The following is a 26,019-nucleotide window of genomic DNA, read 5'->3' as shown; positions in this document are numbered from 1 at the left end:
TTTTTGCACAGCAAAGGAAACCACAAACAAAATGAAAAGATAACCCTCAGAATGGGAGAAAATATTTGCAAACGAATCAACTGACAAAACGTTAATCTCCAAAATGTAGAAACAGCTCATGCAGCTCAATATTAAAAAACAAACAACCCAATCCATAAATGGGCAGAAGATCAAAATAGATATTTCTCCAAAGAATACACACAGATGTCCAAGAAGCACATGAAAAGCTGCTCAACATCACTAAGTATTAGAGAAATGCAGCCACTATGGAGAACAGTATGGAGGTTCCTTAAAAAACTACAAATAGAAACCATATGACCCAGGAATCCCATTACTGGGCACATACACAGATGTCCAAGAAGCACATGAAAAGCTGCTCAACATCACTAAGTATTAGAGAAATGCAAATCAAAACTACAATGAGGTATACCACCTCACACCAGTTAGAATGGGCATCATCCAAAAATCTACAAACAACAAATGCTGGAGAGGGTGTGGAGCAAAGGAACTCTGTTGCACTGTTGGTGGGATGTAACTTGATACAGCCACTATGGAGAACAGTATGGCGGTTCCTTAAAAAACTAAAAATAGAAACCATATGACCCAGGAATCCCATTACTGGGCATATACCAGAGAAAACCGTAATTCAAAAAGACACATGCACTCCAATGTTCACTTTAGCACTATTTACAATAGCCAGGTCATGGAAGCAACCTAAATGCCCATCGACAGATGAATGGATAAAGAAGATGTGGTACATATATACTATGGAATATTACTCAGCCATAAAAAGGAACGAAATTGGGTCATTTGTAGAGATGTGGATGAATCTAGAGACTGTCATACAGAGTGAAGTAAGTCAGAAAGAAAAAAAACAAATATCGTATATTAACGCATATATGTGGAACCTAGAAAAATGGTACAGATGAACTGGTTTGCAGGGCAGAAATTGAGACACAGATGTAGAGAATGTATGGACACCAAGGGGGTAAAGCGGTGGTGGTGGTGGTGGTGGTGGTGTGATGTATTGGGGGATTGGGATTGACATATATACACTAATATGTATAAAATGGATAACTAATAAGAACCTGCTGTATAAAAAAATAAATAAAATTAAATTAAAAAAAAAGAATAGAGCTAATAAATGTTTAAATAAAAAAAAAGAACAGCTAAAATTTTTTAAAAGGATAGACGATACCAAGTAAGGGCAAGGGTATAGGAACTCTCATAAACTGCTGGTCGGAATATTTATTGGTAAAACCACTGTGCACTTGGCAATGTGTCTTCTAAGCTGAACATACGTGTGTCTTATGTCCCAGCAACTCCACTCCTAGTTATATGTGCAACAGAAATGTGACCGTATTTTTACTAAATGCTGTGCACTTGGATGTTCATAACACTATTCATAATAGCCCAAACTGCACAAATGCTATTCAGCTATAAAATGGAACAATCAATTGTGGTACATTCCCACAAGGTAAAAATACACAACAATGAGAAATGAACGATCTACAACTATGTACAGTGATATGAATGCATCTCATGAACACCATGTTGAATAAAAGAAGGCAGATGATTTATAAAGTGTAAAAGCAAAGTATTCAAGGTTGTTAGAGATCACAACAGTGAGTACAAGGGGTAAGGGAGGGAGTGACTGTAACCACACTGGGGAAAGCAGGGGTGCTGATAATGAATCTTCATCTGGGTGCCCTTTGCATGGAACTGTTGAGCTGGTAAGAACTCATCAAGGTGTAAATTATCTGTGCACTTTGCTATGTGTACACACTGAGGGAAGGATGAAGGGCAGAGAGGCAAAGGAAATGTTTTGGGCTGATAGATACATTCATTATCTTAACTGTAGGATGGATTCATGGATGTAAATGTACGTCAAAACTCATCAGAGTATGCACATTAAAGACAATTCTCAATAAAGCCGTAAAAAAAGTAAAAAAAAAAAAAAAAAAGCCCTCCAACATAGCACCATTTAGGTTGTGAGGAGAAATGTAATTTCAGCAAAACATCCTTTAGAATGTTGCTGTTGGAGGGTGGAGGCAATGAGAAGTGCCCACCAAACTGAGAAGGCATCCCGAGACTGAAAAACGAGGCAGGCGGCTCCATGCAGTCACTGGATCAGTTTATCAGCGGGTAACGTAGTCAGGGTGGGATCGGGATCTGGTGGACAACGATTAATCGGAAGCATGTGCAACTGCACTGCGCACGGCTGCAGGGCCACTGGGACAATTTATAGTTAACCTTTGCGGGGGGGGGGGGCGGTGCTTGGAAACAGGGCGTGCATTCCTAAGTCAAGATTCATGAATGGGTAGCTAGCCGGTCTCATGGGCGCCGTGAGTACGTCAGAAAAGGTTTTCATTGTTTGGGGACTAACAGAGCATATAGGCCAACTGGTCCTAATGATTATTAAACAGTCTCTATTAACCACAAAGCCTTTGATGCAGAGGAGTGACTGACGGCACAGTACAGTCCCGGGTAGGGTCAGTGAAAGGATAGGAAGAGCTGTAAGGGCTCGGGACAGCGTCAGTTGTGCTAACAGCCACACCTTTGCTAATTTCAATTTTTCTGGTGTGGGTAAAGTTTTAATAAATTCCATGTTTGGAATTTGACCTATGCTCAACTCTCCAGTTCTTTAAACCTGGAAACATGATAAAGTTAGTCAGCTGTGCTACTTAGCATGATAAGAATGACTCCTGTAAAACTGTATCTAGACTTACACAATAAATGAACTGTACAAACCAGATGGGGACGCCCTATCTAGGGGCTTCGCTGAGTGCAGTGACTTGTAATCAGGCATGTCCCTTGCAGGGACCTCAGAAGCTATGTCTATGGAATTGTTACAAGAAAGATTAGATCCTGTGGGGAGGGAGGCCAGTGGGACTTTTTCCTTCTTTAATTGAGATATAATTCCCATGTCATAAAATTCACCCTTTTAAAGTAGTTTGTTTCTTCATAAGCCTGTGCAACCATTCCGGAACATTTCATCACCCCAGAAAGAAACCCTGTTCCTAATAGCAGTCATTCCCCATTGCCAAGGAGGCTCCTGGACCCACCGACGTGAATCTTGTTCCTCCTGCCTGAGCTGTCACCAATGGGGAGGCTAAAAGGGCTAGTTCCTGGTCACCTGTGTGGGCATTCTGGGCTGGATAACTCTTGGCTGGGGGTGCTGTCCTGTCAACTGTAAGATGTTTAGCAACATACTTGGCTTCTCCTGACTATATGCCAGTAGCAACAGCCACCCCTCCCCAAGTATTGCCAATCAAAAGTGTCTCCAGACACTGCCAAGTGTCTCCTGGGGGGCAAAATCACCCTCAGGAGAATCAATGGTGTAGACCGTTGGGAGGACTCCCACTCCTGATTCAAATCTTTGTGGACGCTGTTACGCGGCCCTATATCCCGGAGCAGACTGGCACCCTGAGTGCCCTGAGAGAGTCTCCTGAGTCTGAATATTAAGTTGGATCCAAAACCCCCCCCCCGGGACTTCCCTGGTGGCGCAGTTGTTAAGAATCTGCCTGCCAATGCAGGGGACACGGGTTAACGGCCCTATATCCCGGAGCAGACTGGCACCCTGAGTGCCCTGAGAGAGTCTCCTGAGTCTGAATATTAAGTTGGATCCAAAACCCCCCCCCCCCGGGACTTCCCTGGTGGCGCAGTTGTTAAGAATCTGCCTGCCAATGCAGGGGACACGGGTTAAATCCCTGGTCCGGGAAGATCCCACATGCCACAGAGCAACTAAGCCCGTGTGCCTTAACTACTGAGCCTGCGCTCTAGATCCCATGAGCCACAACTACTGAGCCCGCGTGCCACAACTACCGAGCCTGCGCTGCACAACTACTAAAGCCCACGCGCCTAAAGCCCATGCTATGCAACAAGAGAAGCCACCGCAATGAGAAGCCCATGCACTGCAGGGAAGAGTAGCCCCCGCTCGCTGCAACTAGAGAAAGCCTGTGTGCAGCAACAAAGATGCAATGTAGCCAAAAATAAATAAATAAATAAATAAATTTAAAAACAAAAACAAAAAAAACCCCAATAACCATTGCAATTGGAATTGTGTTTATCTGCATTTAATTTGTAAATTTAATTGTGTTCGCATAAGCAGCTTCACATCTATTTGTAATTTTTAATATATTTATGTAATATTATTAAAAAAACTAAGTAAACACTGGGATCCATGAGAATTTCTTTTACCTTGAAAAGGAGGTTGGTCTGTTACTCAGGTTTAATCAACACTGAGTTAGGCTAAGAGACATGTTTTCAGTATCAAACTAAGCAAATCACCATGATGCCATAAATCTCAAGTCTAAAAAGAAAGTCCTCATCAATAAAAATGAAAAATTAGGCCTAAGCATCAATATTAATCCTGTTAATTGCAATCCAATGCAGTCTGAGATGTTAGTTGTGCCTTTCATCAAGGACTAAAGGCAAGCTTTCTTTTTTCTGCAGCTCAGAATTTTTTTCCCTTTCCTTTTTTTTTCGTCACTAACCCCACTCTACTGATAGCTAGTTAACAACAAGAGTAGTAGTAATAACTGCAAAGGTAACACATGCTACTGAAGTACAGTGGAAATGCAGATTTGGAGCTAAAAGATCTAGGTTTGAGTCCTAGCACGGATAATTCCCTGGCTAAGGATTTAGCTGAGTCTTAGTTTTCTCAGCTATGAAATGGGGGCAATATAGCAACCAACCTCAGTTTGTTATGTTAAGAGAGATAATACACATGAAAGCACTTTGTAACCTGTAAAATGCTTTATAGAAATTGCAGTGGTATTACAAACACTTACCTCAGTCAATTTGCTTAAGTCAGAATGATCCTTGGGCAGTTCTACTGCATCAACAATTGATGTTTTGATATTTTTATTAATCCTTTCCACTTCGCTGAAAGCTGGAGGCTGAGGAGGCAGCGCATCCCAGGCCACATTTCCCAGATGTGGAGGTGTATTCACAAGGAGCCCATAGATGACTTGTCGGATGGGCAGAGAGATTCTGTGGGCGTTTGGTCGCTGCATGTTTTCTACCTGTGTGTGGAGAATGGTCCGTCTCAGCACCAGAGCATCGCTGATGAAAGGGGACAGCTGGCCTCTGGCCAAGGCCGCGAGCACCCAAGGCGGTAAACCCGGATTCCAGGTGTCTGGGCAGGAGTAAGCACCATGCTGGAAGAAGTCCTGCAGCCTCCCCTGGGACTGCAGGTACTCCCCCATGGAGCCACAGAGAAGCTTCTTCACGGTTCCTCGACTCTTTTTGGGGAGATGTTTCAGAACGTTGTCTAATGCTTCGGTAGGGTCAACAAAACGAGACAACCAATTCAGAAGTCCCAGCACCCGGTGGTGTCTCCTCCCCTTAGAACTGGGAGCCCCAAGAGGAAGACACACTTTACTTAAGAACGTCTCCACGACGGGCAGATTAACGTGGTCATTTCCACACAGCACCGCGAAGAGAGGCAGCAAAACTTTGTTCATATTGCCGAAGTGACAGCAGAGCGCATCAAGGGAAAAGCACTTGGCAGGGATATAGCAGTCTCGTGTGCCCTTGATAGTGTTCATGTTTCTCCACTGAAAGCTATTCAATGGGCAAAACCCACTTTTCAGGTCAAAAATGCAAAAGTCACTATCAGACGATAACACGGGGCAATTCCAGTGATTAGCAAGGGTCATAATGTCCCGATCTGCTTCCGAAAAGCACTGGACAAAACGAACCCGCAGCTTGATCAGAACCTGTATGAATACTTCCCGGATGAGTAAGGGACACACATACCCACCCCCGCCAACAGAAAGGGAATGGGCCATCTGGATCTTCTCCCTAGCTCGATCCTTTAAAGTGTTAAGCTTTTTATCTGAAATGTCACATCCTCCATCTAAAACAACATATGGGCAGATTTTACAAGCAAAAAGCGATTCAAAGAATTTTTCTACAACATCTGTAAAAGAATCATAGTCCCCTCCATACCGGAGTTCCAAGTTTGAACTGAAGCAAAGCCGATGGAAGAGGGCATAGCCGTCAATGATAATTTTTGTGTCTCGCAACTTCAAATCTGTGAAGAACTCATTAATATGATCTTCCACAAAACTCATTAGTCCTCGGATACCCATGACTGTCTGAAGAATTGCCTGTTTAAAACAAGAGAACACACTTTACATTGATGTTGCTTATGGGGGACCAAGCTACTGTTTCTAGCACCATCACATCAACAGCAAATGTTGTGAAGAGCTCTTTAAATAGAACACATTAGGTGTCAACATCTTAGTCCTTACCTAGATTCTCAGGCAATACCACCTAGCTGAGTGCTTTTTCATTCTCTCTCGCTTTCCCCATATGTTACAAGGCACAAACTGAATGGCTTCATGGAGTCTGCTCTTTGGACAAGGACAGAGGCTGCTGATGTACAGAACTTCTGCGGACTTTGATACTGAGACAGTCAACATCCTACAACACAGAATATTTGTTTTGTGGGGTCAGCGTAAAAGATCCTAAGCTATAAAAATGATAACCTCAATAACATAATAGATCAGAAAGCATTAGGCTTCAGTTAACTAAAGTGTGTAGGGTCAATGATATGGATGCAGTTTTTCTATTTTGATTATCAGAGTCTGGGAATTTCTTTGAGGCCTTGGCTTATGGGCCCGTCTTAATTAGCACAGTTCCGAGCTTCAAGCCTGGAGGAACTTAACTCTCCAGTTTCACGCTAACCAGAGACTCTTCTCATCTGTCTTGGCATATACGTCCCAGTAACTGAAGATATCCTTCCCCAACTGGCTAAGTCACAGGATAAGTATTACTGGTTTCTCCTTTGGCCTCAGGCTCCAATATGGCTCAGCATGTCACGGTTACTGATCCTGTCTTTATTTAAAATCGTGAGGTTTTGTCAAGCATGTATTTTTTTTTTGCATTAGTTTCGATTTTTTAAAGATATTGTGTTAAAATTTATTTATCTTGACCACAGAGTTTTTGGGCTTCCCCTTGCATTTAGTGCCCAACTCACCTCACCCTAGGCTTGGCCCTGTCTCAGTACCTTACCCTGTTGGGTACCTACTTCTCTCAAGTCTGTCTTGTACAGCAAATGCGAGCAGAGACCGCGTCAACTCAGCCGAAGCTAGTTACAGAAGATGTTCAACAAATGCGCGCTAGACAGGCGGAAGGCGCGCAAAAGGTTTGCTCCAAGTCCTCAAATACAGGCCTTCAAACCGCGCCCGCCGGGCCCGCAGCGGCAGCGCCCACCTGCTCCGTCCTCCCAGAAGACCAGCCCCTCCACCACAAGCCAGCAGGAGCCGGGGAAGACCAGGAGCTCCCGGCACTTGAGCCCGACCTCCCGAGCGGAACCGGAAGTCTCCGCGTATGACGTCACGGGGAGCACGATTCCAGGAAGCTAGCGGCGCCGACTGCGCGGAGGGGTGAGGTGCCCCCGGGCCTGGCGCGAGGTCGCCCAGGAAGGCTGGAAAGCACGCTCCGAATGGCTGCTGTTAGGTTAGGGCAGCGAGGCCCGCTGGGCCGGCCTCCTTTTCCCCGCCCACCTTGGTCAGCGCACACTTCCGCCTCCGTGACCCTCTAGGGGCCGCCTCCCCGACTTCCCGGCGTTCCCCGCGCCGTCTCCCTGGCAACGACCCTGGCAACCTAGGTCCCGAGTTTCGCTGGCGCCGCTGCAAGAATGTGAGGCGGCTCTTCCGGCGTCCGGGTTACTGGCTGGCCCTTGGGCGCGCGCGGCGGCGCCGTCCCTGGCCCTTCACCCGGAAAGGTACGCGGAGGCTCCTCGGGGCGCGCGGGCTCCCAGCGCCGGGAAGGTGATGGTTTCAGGGCCGCCTCTCCGGTCCTCCGAACCCACGCCTCCTCACTTCCCTCGGCTCTTACCTCCCGGACCTGCTCCTGTCCCGGGAGGATGTGTGGCTTGTGCCTCCTCCGTTTGTGTTAACCCGCTTTGCGAAAATGTAAATTTAAAATACTTGAGGCAAGGAATTATTTTTTAACCTTAGGGTTAAGGTTTACCTTTAAGGTTAGATTCCTACTTTAGCAGAATCCGGTGTCAGATCTGCTTCCTCTTGTTTGTTGTTACCTAGGAGGAGACTGGTAAACACTGCCCTTACCTGTCTGTGCCCCCAGCCACACAGTTCCACCCCTAAGGGTCAACGTGCAGCTTTGTGAACCGTCTCTCCCTTTCCCACCACATACCCTCCCCCCCCGCCCCCCTTGGGCAGCAAGCTGGTCTGCTGGACGCTTATCTGCCCTAACAGAGTTTACTGAAAACCTACTGTGTGCCAGGCACCGAGAACACAGAGATAAAGAAGGCGTGTTCCTTGCGCTCAGGTTCCTTCACAACCTCTGTGAGGTGGGGGCGACTGGACGCTTACAAGTTCTCGGGTGGCTCTGTGGTCGCACAGAGGAGACTGAGTGGTCTGGGGAGGGGGCGGCCGGGCTGCGACTGGGAGGCTGGGCCAGAGGGAGCCTAGTTCCGAGGTATTCTGTAGCCTTGCCACATTGCTTAGACACTGCTGGGTTTAAACGCTCATTTACAAATGACAGCCCCTGGGAAATTGGAGTTCTCGGAACTCTTCTGACCTTCCCTAGACAGGGACCTTTATCTCCAGTAAGAAGGATTACTGAAAGGGTCCTTTACAATTGAAAAGGCTATGAGTCCATACATTTTTCTTAACAGCTTAATTTGGCCAGAAAGCATCACTTTTATGTGATTAGAGGAAGCACAGAAAGACACATTGGGAGCCCTGCTCTCCAGTTGTTTTTTCAGCAGTAGATTTCACTAATATTTTCTGTAATCTTGATAACCCCACATAATTCAGGCATTTTGAGGTATGGGCCCCAGCTTTGAAGTTCCAACCCAATGCTGATGTTTTAGTATTGTCGTGATCACATAGCCACTTAGGTGATTTGATTTCTCCCTCCCTTCCTCCTTTCCTTCCCTCTCTGATTACTAGTTTTCCTTCTCACTGACATTAGGTGAAACTTAACTGATTAGTATATTATTTCAAGAAGGGAAATGCTGTAAATAGACATTTCCTTGTTTATGTTTTGTTCCAAGGATATATGTAATTGGCCACCACCATGATGAAGCCCGCTGGCCATGTACCCCAAAGTACACAGATAGCATCTTGTTTTGTCATTATGCACAATAGGTTTTTGTCTTATAGCTTTGGAATTGTTGAATATGGACTGACCTGACTCCAGAGCACAGTCTTCAATTTAAAATCATGTTTTCTTTCCTTTTTTTTTTTATTGCAGTATAGTTGCTTTACAATGTTGTGTTAGTTTCTGCTGTACAGCAAAGTGAATCAGCCACATGTGTACATATATCCCCTCTTCCTTCCCATTTAGGCCACCACAGAGCATCGAATAGAGTTCCCTGTACTACACAGTCTGTTCTCATTAGTTATTAAAATCATGTTTTTCTTATAGATTTAAAATAAAACCCACTTTTCATAATTACTAACAAAACATTTTACATTTTGATGAAATAAAAGTGATTTTACCATGCACATACTCATATGAAACAGTCCTACCTTTCATAATTCCGCTGTACATTTATAGCTTTTTGAGGAATTACAGATTTACCTATAACAAATTTATGTTTAGCTAACATTAAAATACAATTTTAGATTTGAACTGCATTTGTGACACTTCTTGTTTCCAATCCAGGGAGATTACTCTATACACAGTGTGCATAATAAAAAACTTCAGAAACTGGATCAGAATTTGCTTAGGATGGGAAAATATTCATTTCGAATCTATATCCCTCTTCACATCTAATAAATGCAAATATCATGGTTTAAAGTCTACAGAAAAAAAATCGAAAGAAACCAGCAACATGCTAATTTCTGGTTTAATCCTAACTCACCATTTATTAATCAAAATAGACGTAAGGTGGGAAGAAAGAATATGTAAAGCTTGATGCAGGTATGTAGATTTTAGGAAATTATAAAGTTCTTGTACTTGGATGTTTTTTAAAAAGTAGGTAGGGAGTATAAAATCTTAAACAGATTACTGATTGGAAAACATAAATAAATCTCAGAATTTGGGGAAATTTGACTGTTACTCAGTTTTGCCAAATTTAGATGCCTGAGGGCAGGCTCTGTTTTTGTGAAAGACTGCCTTCTGTTGGAATCTGCAGTATCTCTACCTTTTAACATTTTCTCAATTAAAGTTAACCAATATTGGGTTGTTCAGTCCACTAATCAAAGTACAGGTATCACTGTCAGAAACTTACACTTTTTGTTAGGAATAGTTCAGCACCCGTTAGACCTGACCACTGGATTTTTCCTCTTTAAGGCATTGACCGACACTACTTGGATGCATTTGACCATCTCCTAGGAGACTTGCATGTTGAGTTTCGATAAGCAGACAAACAGTTCTCTCTTGTTTGGAGCAATGCTGAAATTCTGAGAGGCTGCTAAGTGTGTGAGTGGATCAATAGCTGTTTCCACGTGTCCAAAGCCCTTGATCGCAAGAAGATACACGCTTCAACAGAAACTTGGCAGTGGAACTTTTGGAACCGTGTATCTAGTGTCAGACAAGAAAGCCAAACAAGGAGAGGAATTGTAAGTAAAAAATACTTCATGCAAATCTTGAGTTGGCTGCTGTGTGTGTGCAGCTCTTAGCTGATTAAACACACGGAGTACTGTTTACTTTGCTTTTTGCATTAAAATAAGAATTTAGTAAGAGATAGAAAATCTCCTTGAATGATGTCCTCAGATGAGATTTTTAAAGGCATTTCAGCAGGTGAGTGAAGTACCCAAGTGATCTAGAGTAGGGAAATGGGGTAGATTATGTGAAAGTAAGATTTTTATGCGTACCAAAGTCTCAATTACAGCCTTGCTTCCATTTAACTTGATTGGGACTTGAATGAGAAAATAAGAATTGTTTATAATGACTGCATTTTTAGAAATGTTAGGAAATACAAATCGATGGTAATTCACATTTGAGGTGAATAGAGTGTACTGAAGGAAATACGGTATTGACTTTGCTTGGCTTTTTCCCATGGAGGAGGTTTTCAAAGTCTGTAGTCATACAGCCCTCAAATTAGACATTTAAACCAAACAGGGGCTCCCATCTAAAATTATCTTATATTGATGACCCTCTTGTTACTTCCTTTCCTTTGATTTTAATCAAACCCTATAAACTTTCATGGTAGAGAAAAACTCTAATGTTGTTGGACAGTACATCTCTTACAAATAAGGATGAATCTTCATTTTTAGCTTAAAGTTGTTTGAATTTGCTGCAGTGAAAAGTTAGTTGGAACTGAAGTTAGGATAAGAAACTTGTACGTCAAACACAGGAGGAATAGAAAGGAGAAGGAAGAGTGATTCAAGAAATCAGCCCTTGAGAAGAACAGATTTCCATTCCATAATCTACTCTTTTATTCAGAGGTTTTGAGGCTACTCTAAATTCTTCCAGCTTTTGCCCATAGGACTGTGGATTTAAAATCAGTGTGATAAACTTTTCTACTTGTTAATATGTCATAGGAACTGTAAAAGCAAATGTTACTGATGCTACTATTTTATTTAAAAATCAGCCTTTTAAATGGTCTCTGTGTCCAGAATTTTAAAAAGTAGTTATCTAGACTTCATAATTTTTGATAAATTCCTATGTGAAGAATGGGAATAATGCTGGCACTCCTCTGGTGTCCTGAACATGCTTTATGACTTCTACCAAAAAATAATTTTTTACCTTAAATCCTACAGGTACTCTTCCAGCTGTTTAGAACAGGATGATAAATTTATGAAAATTACTAGAGACCCTTTATGGAAACATTAAGAGTAAGGCCTAAATGTGACCCAAGAGTTATGAAAATCATAATGTAAAGAATGTATCCAATTTTGGTTTCTTCAACTAATGAGGAATCTGAAGAATTTAAGAGAATAGGAAAAAAGAAGTTGATTAAAGGGATGTGACATAAGATGTACGAAGACCAAACTTGAAAGCTTCAGACTTGAGGTGATGGGTGTGTGTGTGTGTGTGTAGGGAGGTGGGAGGAGAATGAGAGAGAGGAGGGGGCTGGGGCCAGTTGAATGGGAAGTGATTTGTTAGTGACCTTCACTGTACCTGAACTCAGGACATATGACTTGAGCTGAAGATGGCAGACGAAGCCTAGGTGTGTAGAGTAAATTCAGTAGTGAGGATAATTGACAAATCATTTGATACCAAAGGTCTAGTCTAAAATCTCTTGGACAGGAATCATTCATCATCAGAATCTCTACAACATATTACGTACTGGTCACATTCAACTTTCAATGTCTTTTGTTTGGCGTGCAGAGTTGTTTCTTTTTAAATCTAAATTAGTTGCCACTATTTAAAAATGGGTCGCTTTCATAAAATTGAGCTTTTCATCTTCTCTTGAAAAACATCAAAATATTTGCTAACACTGCCGCCTGTGTAGCCAGTGTGGGCTGGAGCTGCAGGCAGTGGCCCTCTTTGGGCAGACCCTGGACTCCTCTCCGATTCACCATGTTCCCACCACTCCTCACCGTTTCTTACACCTTTCCACTACCTGCCTACTTTTGTAGACGTTTGACTTTTAGAACTGCTGAAATCATGAAGAATCATGGATATGGCTGCTCACAAAATCTTAGAATGCTCAAAGGAAGGCAGTACAGTGTCACGGGTTAAGACCACAGGCTTTGAAGGTGAACAGGTCAGGAAGTAAAGCCAGTCTTGTTCTTAACTGAGATTAAGGTTATGCAGGTTCCTAATCTGAGCTTCAGTTTTCTTAGACACCACCCAATAACTGCAACTGGAACGCTCTACTAAATGGAAGCTTTTCTTTTTACATTACACTTTTAAGAGAGGAAAGTCTCCCAAGCAAAGCAATGTGATGTCAGGTATGTGATTTTAAAACCTTCTAGGATCTTTCTTGAGATTGTAACGCTTCTGTTGCCATCTCTTCTTTCATATCTCTATGGCTGTCGGAAGAAAACTGGTCCTCAGAATGTTGACCTTTTAGCTGTGTAAGGCAGCAGCTCATCAGCGATTGTTGTGTTTAATGCGTATACGGAGGCAGGAAACTAAACTCATATTTTTAGGATCCTTTCCTGAGAGTGTTGACAGGTGAACCTTTGGTTTGTGATCAAAGCACATCAATAAGCACCACCCATTCTTCATGCAATTTGGTTAGATAAGGTTTTAAATTCTGCTTTACATACTAGGCCATGAACATAGGAAATTGGTTAAGGGCTGGAGAGAAAATACCTTCTAAAAAGATTTCTGTAATGTTATGAATGCTGCTCCCTTAACAGATCAGAATAGATCTGACTCTCTTCACGTTTTGTAGACACACCCCTAACCTTTTGAGATAATAAGGAAAGTGTATGGTACCTTTACATGCCAGACTACCCCGTGGTACCCTTGTTAAAGGAGGGACTTAGGTAGACCGTGAGCCCCAGCTGGTCTGTAGGACACTTGTTACCAGCCCCTGTGAACTCTAGGTCCAGGCGATATGCGCTTTAGATTTAATTAATCAAAGGACTTTCCCGTTAGACAGTTGCAATTTATCACTCTGCCACCTGAGGGCACCACTCTACCATCGACATTTTTCATATACTATTATGTTCTGTATTTTAATTACAATGTAAATACCACATTCCTTTACATTTTTATTGACTTTCTGCATTCGCTATGGAATTAAAAAAAAAAGACCACAGGCATTACACTTCATTAATGTATGTTTCGAGAGAGGGGTGTTTTTTTGGCATAAAAATACCTGGGGCTTCCCTGGTGGCACAGTGGTTGAGAATCTGCCTGCCAATGCAGGGGACACGGGTTCGAGCCCTGGTCTGGGAAGATCCCACATGCCGCGGAGCAACTGGGCCCGTGAGCCATGGCCGCTGGCCGTGAGCCACAATTGCTGAGCCTGCGCGTCTGGAGCCTGTGCTCCGCAACAACAGAGGCCGAGGCCGCGATAGTGAGAGGCCCGCGCAGCGCGATGAAGAGTGGCCCCCAATCGCCGCAACTAGAGAAAGCTCTCGCACAGAAATGAAGACCCAACACAGCCAAAAATAAATAAATAAATTTATTAAAAAAATATATATATCTGGTATTCTTTTTTTTAGTTATCACAGTAGAATAAAATTAAACTTAAAGTGATTAGTGAATGAGATAGAGGTTTTTACTTTATTATATTCTGTGTCATGAAATTCATAAAACAGTATTTGGGAATATTTTCTTTCATAATTATGGAAACTCTGGACTAATGGATGTGAAGGTGTGATAATGTTAACTCATATTCCTAAAGATTATTCTAATTCTAGCTCATAATTTTATATTTTTGTTAAGCTGTCAGTTTTTTTTTAAACATTTTTATTGGCGTATAATTGCTTTACAATGGTGTGTTAGTTTCTGCTCTATAACAAAGTGTATCAGTTATACATATACATATGTTCCCATATCTCTTCCCTCTTGCGTCTCCCTCCCTCCCACCCTCCCTATCTCACCCTTCTAGCTGGTCACAAAGCACCAAGCTGATCTCCCTGTGCTATGCGACTGCTTCCCACTAGCTATCTGTTTTACATTTTTTAGTGTATATATGTCCATATATACCCTATCAATCTCTCTTTGACCCAGCTTACCCTTCCTCCTCCCCGTGTCCTCAGGTCCATTCTCTAGTAGGTCTGCGTCTTTATTCCTGTCTTGCCCCTAGGTTCTTCATGACCATTTTTTTTTTAGATTCCATATATATGTAAGCTGTCAATTTTTTATTAAGCAAACCTACAAGATTTTGATAAGCTAGGAAGTTACTTTGGCCCTTAGCATACTGTGTGTAATTTAATAGAAAAGAGATGTTAAGGAAATAGGCTTACCCTGAATTATATGATTATTTGTACATGATTAAAATACACAATCATGGCCACAGTTGGTGAATTTCAACATTAATCTTATCAGCATAGGATGCTGGTTTTAAAAAAATTTAATCACACTTAAGATACAGTGGCATTATTATGTGAAGTTGATTTTCTGCTCTAGTCTTTTAGTTTGTCAACTCAAGTATTTAATACAATTTATGTAATAAACCTTTCCTTTGGACTGAGTACCAGAGAGGAAACTGAAGCAGTAGAATACAAGGCTTGGCCCTTAGGAACTTCCAGTCTAGAAGAGAGGCAGAATTAACATACATAAAACAACCAGCAGCCAGTGCAGTGCTTTAGCATCTGTGTGGCAGGTTGCTCTTAGAGATGTTGGAATGGCCACTGCCCAGCTCCCTTTTAGCTACATACGGTCATTATCTTACTGGTATCTGTACATTATGTAAGAGCTTTCATTCTTTCCCTTTTGGTTCTGTCCATGTAATATCTAAATATTTCCCCCCTTAACTGTGCACCTACACTTTGGTCTTTGCCTACATATGGTCGACATGGTTAACATGGAAATGCTTTCTCTCTCCACAGGACATTTCTTCCCAGTATGAGGATCTTAAATAGGAAAGGCCACCAATTCCTTAGAGAAGTGTCGTCAAGCTCACACACTGAGGCCTAGGACCCTGCCTCCCAGGAGAGCTCTTGGGCCTGTATTAGAGTGGATTTTTAAAAGTCCTAACAAGGAGATTTCCCAGCCAGCCATGGAGACAATATGGAGGAGAGGGGTTTGGGGGCTGCTGATAGAATTAGTCACACTGACAGCAAGAGAGGAGTGGCCTTAGACCTTAAGAGTGAAGGAGGTGAAAAGTTATAAAGAGGTAATAAAAAACCCCACAACAGTCTGGGTCCTTTACTGTAAAGCGAAATGGCTCTCCTTAGCCCAGTCCCTTCTGAGGACATCTCAGGCCTACAGCCCATTTCCAAAGTGTTGTGTTGAGCAGTAGCCACCAACAGGGGTGGGGCGGGGTGGGAGTCAGGGCTTTCGAAGGACAGAGCCACGGTTAAGCCACCACGTTAGGATCCATTCCTCAGCTTTTCATCTTAATATACTTCGAGATGGTCAGTCTTGGTGAGGGGCTTATGTTAACCAAATTCAGTTAAGATGAATCTATAAATCATTATGCCACTTCTTAATTCTGGACCTAGAATGAATAAGTATCTCCTTTCATGTACCTTTCCACCGTTTTCTGGCGTGAGTCTGGAGAAGCTGAATATCTAATCAGAAGTGAAAATATAACTAAAACAAAATAGGTGGAACGATTTAGACAGTTATTTGATTAGCCAGATAAAGGGTCTCTTCTTCATAGCAGAGAACATCGTTCCAAGTGACTGTTTTCCTGGGGACCCTCAGCGCCAGTGTGTGTCTGCTGAACAGCTCCAGAGGCACGTACATACAGGTAACCCTAGGCTACCTCCTTTTCCAATATTGAAGGTAATGTGTACATGTTTTACAAAAAGTGCAGGTGTGCGTAAAGCAGGAAAATGATCTGTAATCCTGCCATCCAACTTCTGGTCTTTTCTGTAAGCACTGACAGACATTTATTTAATCTTCAGGGAAACATATGGCATTGGTCATGGTGGTTGCCTCAGAGATTGAGGACGAGGAGTGAAGGAGACTTGCTTTTCATTGAAACCTTTTTGTACGTTTGGAATTTTATACCATGTGCAAGCTTGAAAAAAATCCACATAATAAATAAAAGTAAAATAAACTTCACATATTCATTCAACAAATCTGGTCCCCATTTTCTGGTCACTTGCTCTCTAAGGAGCTTGATTTGGGTGGTTCTCAATTGTGGCTGAACAGTAAAATAACAATATTAAAAATACACCTTTGAGTCATACCCCAAATACGTTGTGTTTTAACTGGGCCACACCCCAGGCATCTGGATTTTTGAGAGCTTCCAGGTGATTTGAATGTATAGCTAGGCTTGAGAGTATCTACTTTAGTGGGAGAGAAAAACACTAATTGTATTATCATAAAAGTAAATAATTACAAACTGCCATTAAGTATTGTGAAAGAAAAGTCTTGGTTGCTGTAGGTACAACAGACGTGTCTAAGATGGCAGGATGAGCTTTGGTGAGGCAAGGCTTCCCTGAGAACGTGCCGTTTCAGCTGAGACCTTAAGAATGATTAGGAGCTAGCCAGTGGTTTTCACGCATTATTGGGCATCAGAACTGGAAGGCAGGTTAAAACACAGATTGCTGGGCTCTACTCCCAAACTTCCTGGTTTAGCAAGTCTCAGTGGGGCCTGAGAATTTGTGTTTCTAACAGCTGTTGCTGCTGGCCTGAGGACTGCAGTTTGAGGACCACTGAACTAGGCAAAAGGATGGGAGAACATTTCCATTTAGTGTATATATAATTTTGCATCTTTTTTTGGAAACACTAAAATATAAGTATTTTCCCATCTTATTGAATATTTTTAAAAGCATCATATAAAATGCCTGCATAATAGTCCACCATATGGCTTTAATATCATTTAGCTCCTTCTTGTTGGATATGTAGATTCTGGTACTCTCTTTGAAGTAGAAGTAAAACACTATTGTGCCTTTTTGCATCCTCAGAGATTTGATGTAATGATTGTTTCATCATATCCTTTCTGTCAATGGTATAAGTCTGGAAAACTAATGAATAACTGAGCTTCAATCACTGAGAAGTGATGGGCATTCTCTGCATTCAGTTGAAGAATATTTGAGCCAGTTATGGATTATGGCCACATTTGCTCAGATGCTCAGTTGTAATTAGAGAAAAAGGATTTCATCCATTTTCAAGTTCATTTCTGACACATTGAGAAATGGAGAAATCAGTTTTCATATTATAAGGAATGAACTAAAAAGCCTCCCTTTCTGTGTATAGGTTTTCACTGTTTACAAAAAAGGACATTATTTCCTCTTAGAGAATTAATAAATTGATCATAGTAGCCTGCCAGTGTAAAAAATAGTTAAAAATGAGTAACAGTTCTTAACTAGAATGCATAGATTTTATACTGTTTGAAACAGCTTTCAGTGACTCAGAATGTGACAGTAATTTCTGCTATTTAATAGCAGATAGCCTTCAGCAAAGCTACTGTTTATATTTTGCACCTGCTAACACCTATGCACCTACTAACACCTATTTATGGATTTTCTGTCTGATTTACTTAACTGTTTTAACATATCCTTACTTTCAGTTTTGAGTCATTCTAAATAAAACAGTAGATTTAATGAGTCCAGCTTTGAGCCTGTTCTCTGCACTCTTATTAAAGCTGTTATTTCTATAGTATGACCAGGAGTTCTCCCCAGTGGGTATCTGTGATGGTAGAATTGGGTTATTGAGTGGGCTGAGTTAATTTAATAGGATTCAGTGGTTTATGCAGTGGAGAGTTATGAAGGCAATTTGGAGGAAACTAATGATTTCTTTCTATTTTTCTCTACCAGAAAATACAGATTTCTTCGTTTTTCTTTTTATTGTAGTGATCATGTCTTTTTCCCCTTAAAATCTTCAGTCTTTTAATAGAACTTATGAGTGCATCTTAAAATCTCTTTTAAAATAGTTCATGTTCTGGAGAGTATTGTGTGTAGGTTCCACCTAGGTAAATCCGGACAGGGTAGGTTTGAACTTAGACTTCACTTCGGGCTTTGCCAGTTCTTGGTCTGCAGTAACTCAAGCCTCTGAGCTTCTGGCAATTTTGCAACATGTAAGGGTTGGGAGCTGGAAGGGAAAAGGAGAGAAGAGAAGGCGGGGTGCACACTGACTTACCTCAATCATGGTAATGAGGTTGACATTCTGGGGTAAATGATTTACATCTTCCTGAGGCTGCTTTGCTGCATGTATTAGCGTAAAAGAAGCAATGAGCTTTTTATCTAGTTTTTAATATTTACGGATGAGAGATGACTAATAAATAAAATATTTTAGGATGAGTAGGATGCAGGGAAACCCTCCATTTCATTTTGGCTTGGGCAGGGGGCCAAACAAGCCTACTTGAAGACTGAATCACCAAGAAGCATTTAGAAGGAAGACAACACACAAAAAGCCCTTTTTAAAATGCTTTTTTCTTACATTACTATTGTTTGAAAGAAAACAAAAGTGATTTATTTAAAATACGACTGTTGACAGGAAAAGATTGTAGATAAATTACTATAGTATATTTATTAGATTTTCAGACAGGTTGTTTAAAATCTTTCCTTATCCCACTCTATTCTTCCAATGTATTGTTTTGGTGGATTTGTGAGTAGGGAAGCTAATGGTTTTGCTAACACTGAATAATACCCCCAGGAAATAAGGAATGTTATTCTTCATAAGTGTATGAGATGGGGGGAGGAATATCTAAGCTATTTTAGTAAATAATAATTTTTAAATGTAATTGGATATGCTGGTCCCTTTACATTGTCATTGTTGACTACCCCAAGTTTTAAAAACAGGAGATTTGTGTAAGCCTATTACTTTAAATGTGATTTTTGTCTCATTTATTCAATAAATAAAACAAAATACTTTAAGGATGAATGTACAGAATTCAAGAACAAAACTTTATGGGCATAGGACAGTTCAAGTTTTTATCCCCTAACAAATAAAGGACTTTTTTTCTGGCAAGATGTGTTATAACAAAGACTGAGGTGATTTTTGATAGATTCCAGAGGAACCTCGATGACCAAATCCAATATTTTTCAGGCTAACTTTAGTTTCCTGATGCCAAAGCAAGCATGACACCATTGAGTATAATTTGTAACTAGCCCTTCTTGTTCTTGGTTCTATTCAAGCGGCCTTCTTGGGAGATCCTTTCCTCCAACAGCTTTTGGCGGGACAAGCCAACCAGTGCTGGGCCTGCCACACAGTGGGCAGTTCCCTGTACTGTCACTTGTTCCTGCAGGACCATCTGAGGGGCATCTTCTTTTCCCAGTCCTTTCCCTTCTAAACTGGTCCACTTCCTTTTTTGACACGTGTATTGACCTGGGAGGAGGTATGGGCAGTTTTGGCTAGTACCCACCTTTTTAATATTTTGAGCTGAAAATTTGAGTTGTGATACCATCCACCTTTAAATAAGTTGGAAAATGAGGTTCATCTATAAGTTAATCGTCAAAGAAATGAGAAGGCAGAAAACTCTCAGGTTAAAATTAGTTTCTAGCTTACTTTATTACTCTTGAGCAGATTTTCCTGGGGAAAAAGTTTGGTTGCCATGACATCCATATCTAAATAGTGAACTTAGCATGACATAGGTTGACTTAAAAGTCAACAGGGGAGAAAAACAATAACGCTTATGTTGCTATTAGCTTCTTCGTCAGTTATTCCTAAGCTTCATTTCTAGAACTAGTGATTTGTAAATTTATATGGGAAATATCAATAGATATAGTTAATACCAAAGATTTCTAAAAGTAGCTTGTGTACTACACTAATTGTGCATTGTCTAAATAATTTCATGTAGTATTAAAAATAAGCAGTTAATATTATGTGACCGCATTGCTTTAAAATACTATGAAATTGAATTTCTATTCCATAGTTTAACAGGGATACAATCACTTTTTATTTCTCAGCTGCTTTCATAGCCCCTGTTACCTGATAATTGTAAGTATGAATGAACAGTTATGAAACCTTTGACATGTTGTAGAACATACTTAATAGGACAGCAGTGCTACTATTTAGTAATCATGTGAAAAATCCACCCCAAATTTTAGTTATTGAAAAAGCAAACCCTGGGCATGAGGAAACTTTTGGAGCTGATGTGCATGCTCATTGTCATGATTGTGGAGATGGTTTCCTGGGCATATCCATATGTCAAAATTTGTCAGATTACATACCTTAAATATGTGTGGTGTATCAATGCCAATTATACCTTAATAAATGTGTTTAGGGAATGTGAACCTTGGGCCGTGATATATGAAACCTCTAAGGTTGTTAAACTGGTTGATTTTGTAGTTGCTAGTGATAATCATTCTGAAATTTGGTAGCTTAAGCTTAATGTTGCTTTTTAATCTTTGGATTCAGACCAATCAATCTTCTTGTTTTTAGATCAGAGAAAAATCATAGGCTTTGTTTTTCATGACCTTTATTGAGCAAGTGAGGAAGGAAGGTTAAATTCATATATTCTAGGTTTCCAAATTTCTAAGAGTAGAAAATTTGGAATATTGCAGCTTTGATTAGAATGTGTTTGGGTGTTAGTTTTCTCAACTTCCCATATGCAGTTGGCACTCAGCATTTTAATTAAAGTTTGATTGATGTTTCCACTTCTCTATTAGTTTGAGTTTGGAGAAACCTCTAAAAACTTAATGTAGCTATATCTGCCTTCCCTCAGGAGAGATTTGAGGAAGATTGGCAGCCCTTCATTTCTTCTCTCCCTTGTCTCCCTACGTCTTCCATCTCATGGGCCTCACACAAGTACAGATATTGTGGGTTTGGGGGCAAGATCAGCCAGTGCAGTTTTTACAATAATTAGATTTGCAGTTTGTTGATCAGCTGCTTTTATTTCATGTGCTCTTTGAAAGATATTTCAGCACAATGATTATTGAGCTCTAACTTAATAATTTCTGTTATTTTTAGAATTGTTTTAGAAATGAAAATTATAAGAAGGTCCAATGACAGATGTTATTTGCAAGGCAGTTTAACATTACTTAGGAAGTAAAGCATTTGGATATTTGATAAGGATGGGACTTGACACAAACCTGAAGTAAGCCTTACTATCTTTCAAGAGGTTGAATTTTGAGCTCAGAAGGGGTAAGGTATATTCAACAGGTTTTGAAGGCCAAGAACAGTAGATAATTTCCTCCAGGTAAAGTTTATTTTAGCATTATTTTGCTAGCCCTGCACAATCATAAAAACTCCCTGTGTGTATGTATGTCTTTGTATATATGTACATCAACACAAAAACTATGTGTATGTGTATATATATATACATAAACGTATATGTGTATGTATACACATAAACACACAGTGTATATATATGTATGTGTGTGTGTGTTCACATACGTACACAGTTTTTCAGTTCAGCACTAGTTTCAGCAGCAGAGGTTGTACTCAGCTGATAACAAATATCCTGGTCTGATGAATGAAGCGATCAGGGCTCAGTGATTCATACATTGGAGAGACAGTGGAGTGCCCTGTGGGGACTTCCACTTTATACTAATTCAAAAGGCATTAATATGGCCCACTCATTGAAAAGCCCGTGCTGGGAGGCCCTGACTACCCTGCCTCTGCTGTGTGGGGTGATTGTGGGATGTCCCCTCGGCAGCTGCCTCTGACTCATCTTAGGCCATTAGCTAGACTCTCTCCAGGATTCCTTGGAAACTGTGTGCCTACCTGAATAATTTATTACCTAGAGATCAATTATTCATAACTCATTATTACATGTGAAATAAAACCTAGAGGTGGAATCATGCTACACCTTATGAATATCCAACAGATCATCAGGAGATTGCAGTAGAGTTTTAAGTCTTCATGGTCCCCACTGCCTGTTTGTTTCTCTGAAGGGATCCCAGAGAGAACAGCCTTCTGAAATGGAACCAGGGTGGATGAAAGCAGTAGCAGATGACTCCCTGCTGGTTGTGCTGCACTGCTTCATCTCTTCACGCTGTTTGTCTTTTTCATTCTGGCCTTATTTACACCTAGAAATAACATTTCAGTTTGAGAGAATTTGGGAGACATTTATAGCCCTGTTGGTTTATTAAACCACTCCTAGGAGGTAAAGAAGGATGCAAAACTTGTCCTTAGAATATCTTTTCTGGGATAAAATGCACTAGGTACCTATAGTACATTTTATGGACATTAGTCATGCTACGTTTGCTTGTTGCATCAGAGTTATATATGAGTTGTGTTTTATTTATTTTTTAGCTCATATCTTTCATATAAAGAAATGGCATATGTTTTTCACATATGTTATATAAAAAGCATTTTAATAAAAGTGTTGTGAGACTTCCCTGGTGGTGCAGTGGTTAAGAATCTGCCTGCCAGTGCAGGGGACACTGATTCGAGCCCTGGTCTGGGAAGATCCCACATGCTGCGGAGCAACTAAGCCCGTGTGCCACAACTACTGAGCCTGCACTCTAGAGCCCGCGAGCCACAACTACTGAAGCCCGCGTGCCACATCTACTGAAGCCCGCATGCCTAGAGCCCGTGCTCCGCAACAAGAGAAGCGACCACGATGAGAAGCCCGTGCACCGCAACAAAGAGCAGCCCCTGCTCGCTGCAACTAGAGAAAACCCACGCAGCAACAAAGACCCAATGCAGCCAAAAATATATAAATTAAAAATAAATAAATAAATAAATTAATTTTTTAAAAAGTGTTGTGAAAGTGTAACCAAAAGAAGCCTAATTATTTTTTCTATTAAGGAAATATAATAGGAAATTGTTTGACTTAAGCCAGACTGATTAATTTAAAAAATAATCACCAAGCTTTTAAAAATGTGTTGAAAATAGTTGGAGAGTTTGAAATTCCAGTTACTTTGGCTGTAAAGCAGAGGTTTGCCTTTGGGATTTGGCTGCCCCTGGACTCACTGGCATTGAAGAATGGGCAGAAGTCTGTGAGCTTCACACTCCGGGCACCATCTCAGTGTGGTGTCACTTTCTTACTTACCAAAGGTAGGTTAGTACTGATTTTGAGCATAAGAGTTCTAAGATGCTGGGGTTAACCTTTCCCTGGTTAAAAACCCCAGCCTGTAGATAAAAATCCCAAACTGTTGAGCAAGCATTTTTTAGTAGCATTTCCCGATTCTTTTGTGTTGATGTTTGTTCTCCAAATGAAATGAAAGCTAAATATTTATGCAAGATTTAAATGGCCTGAACCCATACCTTTCACACTGGACCATACATATGGTGTCCCAGATGACCACCAAGCAGGAGTTAAAACATGGATTTAGTTTTACTATTGTGAAAATATATGGGTAATTTTTTAAAAATTAGGACAAGTGTGAATGTCATGGAGTAGAATAAAAATTTGCATAATTTTTGAATTTTTACTATAATTTTAATAGGTTACACATTTATATGGCTCAATAAATATAAAAAGCTGTACTGTTTTGTTTGTTTGTTTGTTTTTTTGTGGTACGTTGGCCTCTCACTGCTGTGGCCTCTACCGTTGCGGAGCACAGGCTCCGGACGCGCAGGCTCAGCGGCCATGGCTCACGGGCCCAGCCACTCCGCGGCATGTGGGATCTTCCCGGACCGGGGCACGAACCCGTGTTCCCTGCATCGGCAGGCGGATTCTCAACCACTGCGACACCAGGGAAGCCCAAAAAGCTGTAATGTTAAAAGTCTCCTCTCATCCTTGTCCCCCTTTTCCTGAGTTCCCATTCTCTTCCCCAAGACGTAACCAGTTTGTTTCCCGTGGATCCTTCCAGAGTTGCTTTGTGCATCTATAAGCGACTCTGGAATATAGATTCTTATTTTTGTCTCCTTCTGATAAAAACTAGCATATTACACACTTCTGTTTCAAGTTTTTTTCATATGCCAAAATATCTGGGAGAGCTCTCCATGTCAGTATGAAGAGAATGTTCCCATTCTTTGTTTTAACAACTATATAGTACATTCTGTTGTATGGCTGCTACTTTCCTGTTGATATATGTTTGGGTTGTTTTTCATCTTTTGTTATTAAAAATACTGCTGCAGTGAATAACCCTGAACATTTGTCCTTTCACAAACATGTCACTATTTCTTGCATGAATTTTTAAAGCTTGAGATTTCAGAGACATGTTCTGCTTTTGGAAGTCCTATTCCAGGGTCTGAGTTTTTCCTTCTTTGCTACTAGGGGTGTTTTTCTGGAAAAGTTTGAGAAGCACTGCTGGAAACTTGTTATTGAGGCCTCGTGGTGGGATGATTTTTCACTTTTTGAATTAACTTGGCTGTGAAGTGATAGTGATGATGTGTCACTTTGCCGTCCTGTGTGTCTTGGAGGTGAAGGGTGTAAATCTGTTGGCAAGTTATTTATAAGCAAAAATCATATTGTAAAATTGTCTAGTTTGTGGGTAGGCAGGCAGTCGATACAATGAAACATTTACAGCTGTGATTTTTTGGGACAGCCTCAATGCCCTCTGACCTTAAGCCCTAGAGTACCTGAAAATGTTAATAGATGTTCTGTGTAAAAAGGAGTTCCATGATTAAATGAGTTTGGAAAACACTTGGCTCCACAAAATTAAACCAGTTTGTTTGCTGAGGAACTCTTCAGAGCCTGAAATCTGCTGGCTAAATTGTGACCCTTCAAGAGCTTTTCCCAAGTGTGTTCAGCCACTGAACTCCCTTCCCAGGCCCCTCTGATTAGCACTGGTGTTCTGAGGAGCCAGGCTTGGGAGTTACTACCCATGTTGGACACCGTGCCACTATGTTGAAATTATTGGTCACAAGCATATGTGGTATTTAAATTTACAAGAGATTCAGTGAGAGGAATTGGAATGAAAGTCAGTTTTAACACTGACCATCATGACCAGCAGGTGGTGCTAAAGTGACATGCAGACCAACTCCCGAGGGGACAGCATCTCTACCGGCAGGATTAACTCAGGTTCATAAAGTCATCTTCATTTGGTTACAGTCTACCAATATTTTAATTTCACTGGTTAAATGAATAAAAGGCTAAGAATAGGTCATTAACGTATTTTTAATTTCTTCATAGGAATAGCACAAGTCAGCTGAGAAATAAATTTAGAAAAGTCTTTTTATCTTCACAGACTGTTTTAATTGGCATGAAATAGGTTTGTATTTTCTTGCCATCTATGTATTAGGTGGACATTTCCTAGTTTCGGTGTACACGAAGGTGTATGCATGCTCTATATCGAAAGAAAAAGCCATATATTTAACTAAACCTCACTCTCCACTGTCCTTGAGAATGGCCAAGAGCAGCTTCATCCAACAAGCATCCAGCTGGTGGCTATCAAGGAGATGACGCCGCTATGGCCACTGTTGGTATTGGGCTGAAAATAGGATTTAAGTGCAAATAGCTCTATTAGAAGGGCCATGGGGTGGAAGGGATCAGGGTCTCTTAGAGGTTGAGAGAGATCTGGGCCCCTTCATTCTTTTGAGGTCTATTAAATATGAGACTTTGTAAAACAGGGCAACAAAATGGGGTATGTTTTAAATTTAAATGTAAACACAAAAAATTTAACATGCAAAAGTGCAATGCAATGTGACTATACTGCTCACAAGATAATTATAGAATTACTGTACATTCTAATTCCTAGTGTGTTATAGCTGGAGTGGCCCAGAAATGGGAAA

General features: G+C 40.9%; 2 protein-coding genes across 11 annotated transcripts in view; one reads left to right on the top strand and one right to left on the bottom strand.

Moving 5' to 3' along the window:
- ASTE1 (asteroid homolog 1) overlaps nt 1-7,602 on the bottom strand; it is a 102,814-nt gene extending 95,212 nt beyond the window's left edge. For 2 of the 10 annotated variants that reach the window (XM_055090352.1, XM_028489913.2), the window contains exons 1-3: nt 7,040-7,600; nt 6,261-6,432; nt 4,794-6,116 (exon numbers count right to left, since the gene is read on the bottom strand). In XM_055090352.1, the coding sequence (XP_054946327.1) occupies nt 4,794-6,098 (1,305 nt within the window). In that variant the 5' untranslated portion in view covers nt 6,099-6,116; nt 6,261-6,432; nt 7,040-7,600. The other 8 variants (XM_028489916.2, XM_028489908.2, XM_024115217.3 and 5 more) reach the window with 8 other exon arrangements.
- Nucleotides 7,603-7,619: 17 nt separating this feature from the next.
- Nucleotides 7,620-26,019, top strand: part of NEK11 (NIMA related kinase 11) — a 263,068-nt gene continuing 244,668 nt past the window's right edge. The window contains 2 exon segments of the mRNA XM_024115178.3: nt 7,620-7,738; nt 10,279-10,547. Coding sequence (XP_023970946.1) covers nt 10,330-10,547 — 218 coding nt within the window. The 5' untranslated portion in view covers nt 7,620-7,738; nt 10,279-10,329.

This window comes from Physeter macrocephalus, chromosome 1 (assembly GCF_002837175.3).
Source record: "Physeter macrocephalus isolate SW-GA chromosome 1, ASM283717v5, whole genome shotgun sequence".
Classification (NCBI taxonomy): domain Eukaryota; kingdom Metazoa; phylum Chordata; class Mammalia; order Artiodactyla; family Physeteridae; genus Physeter; species Physeter macrocephalus.
Note: the sequence above shows the minus strand (reverse complement) of the source record. Positions and strands in the feature narration are given on the sequence as shown.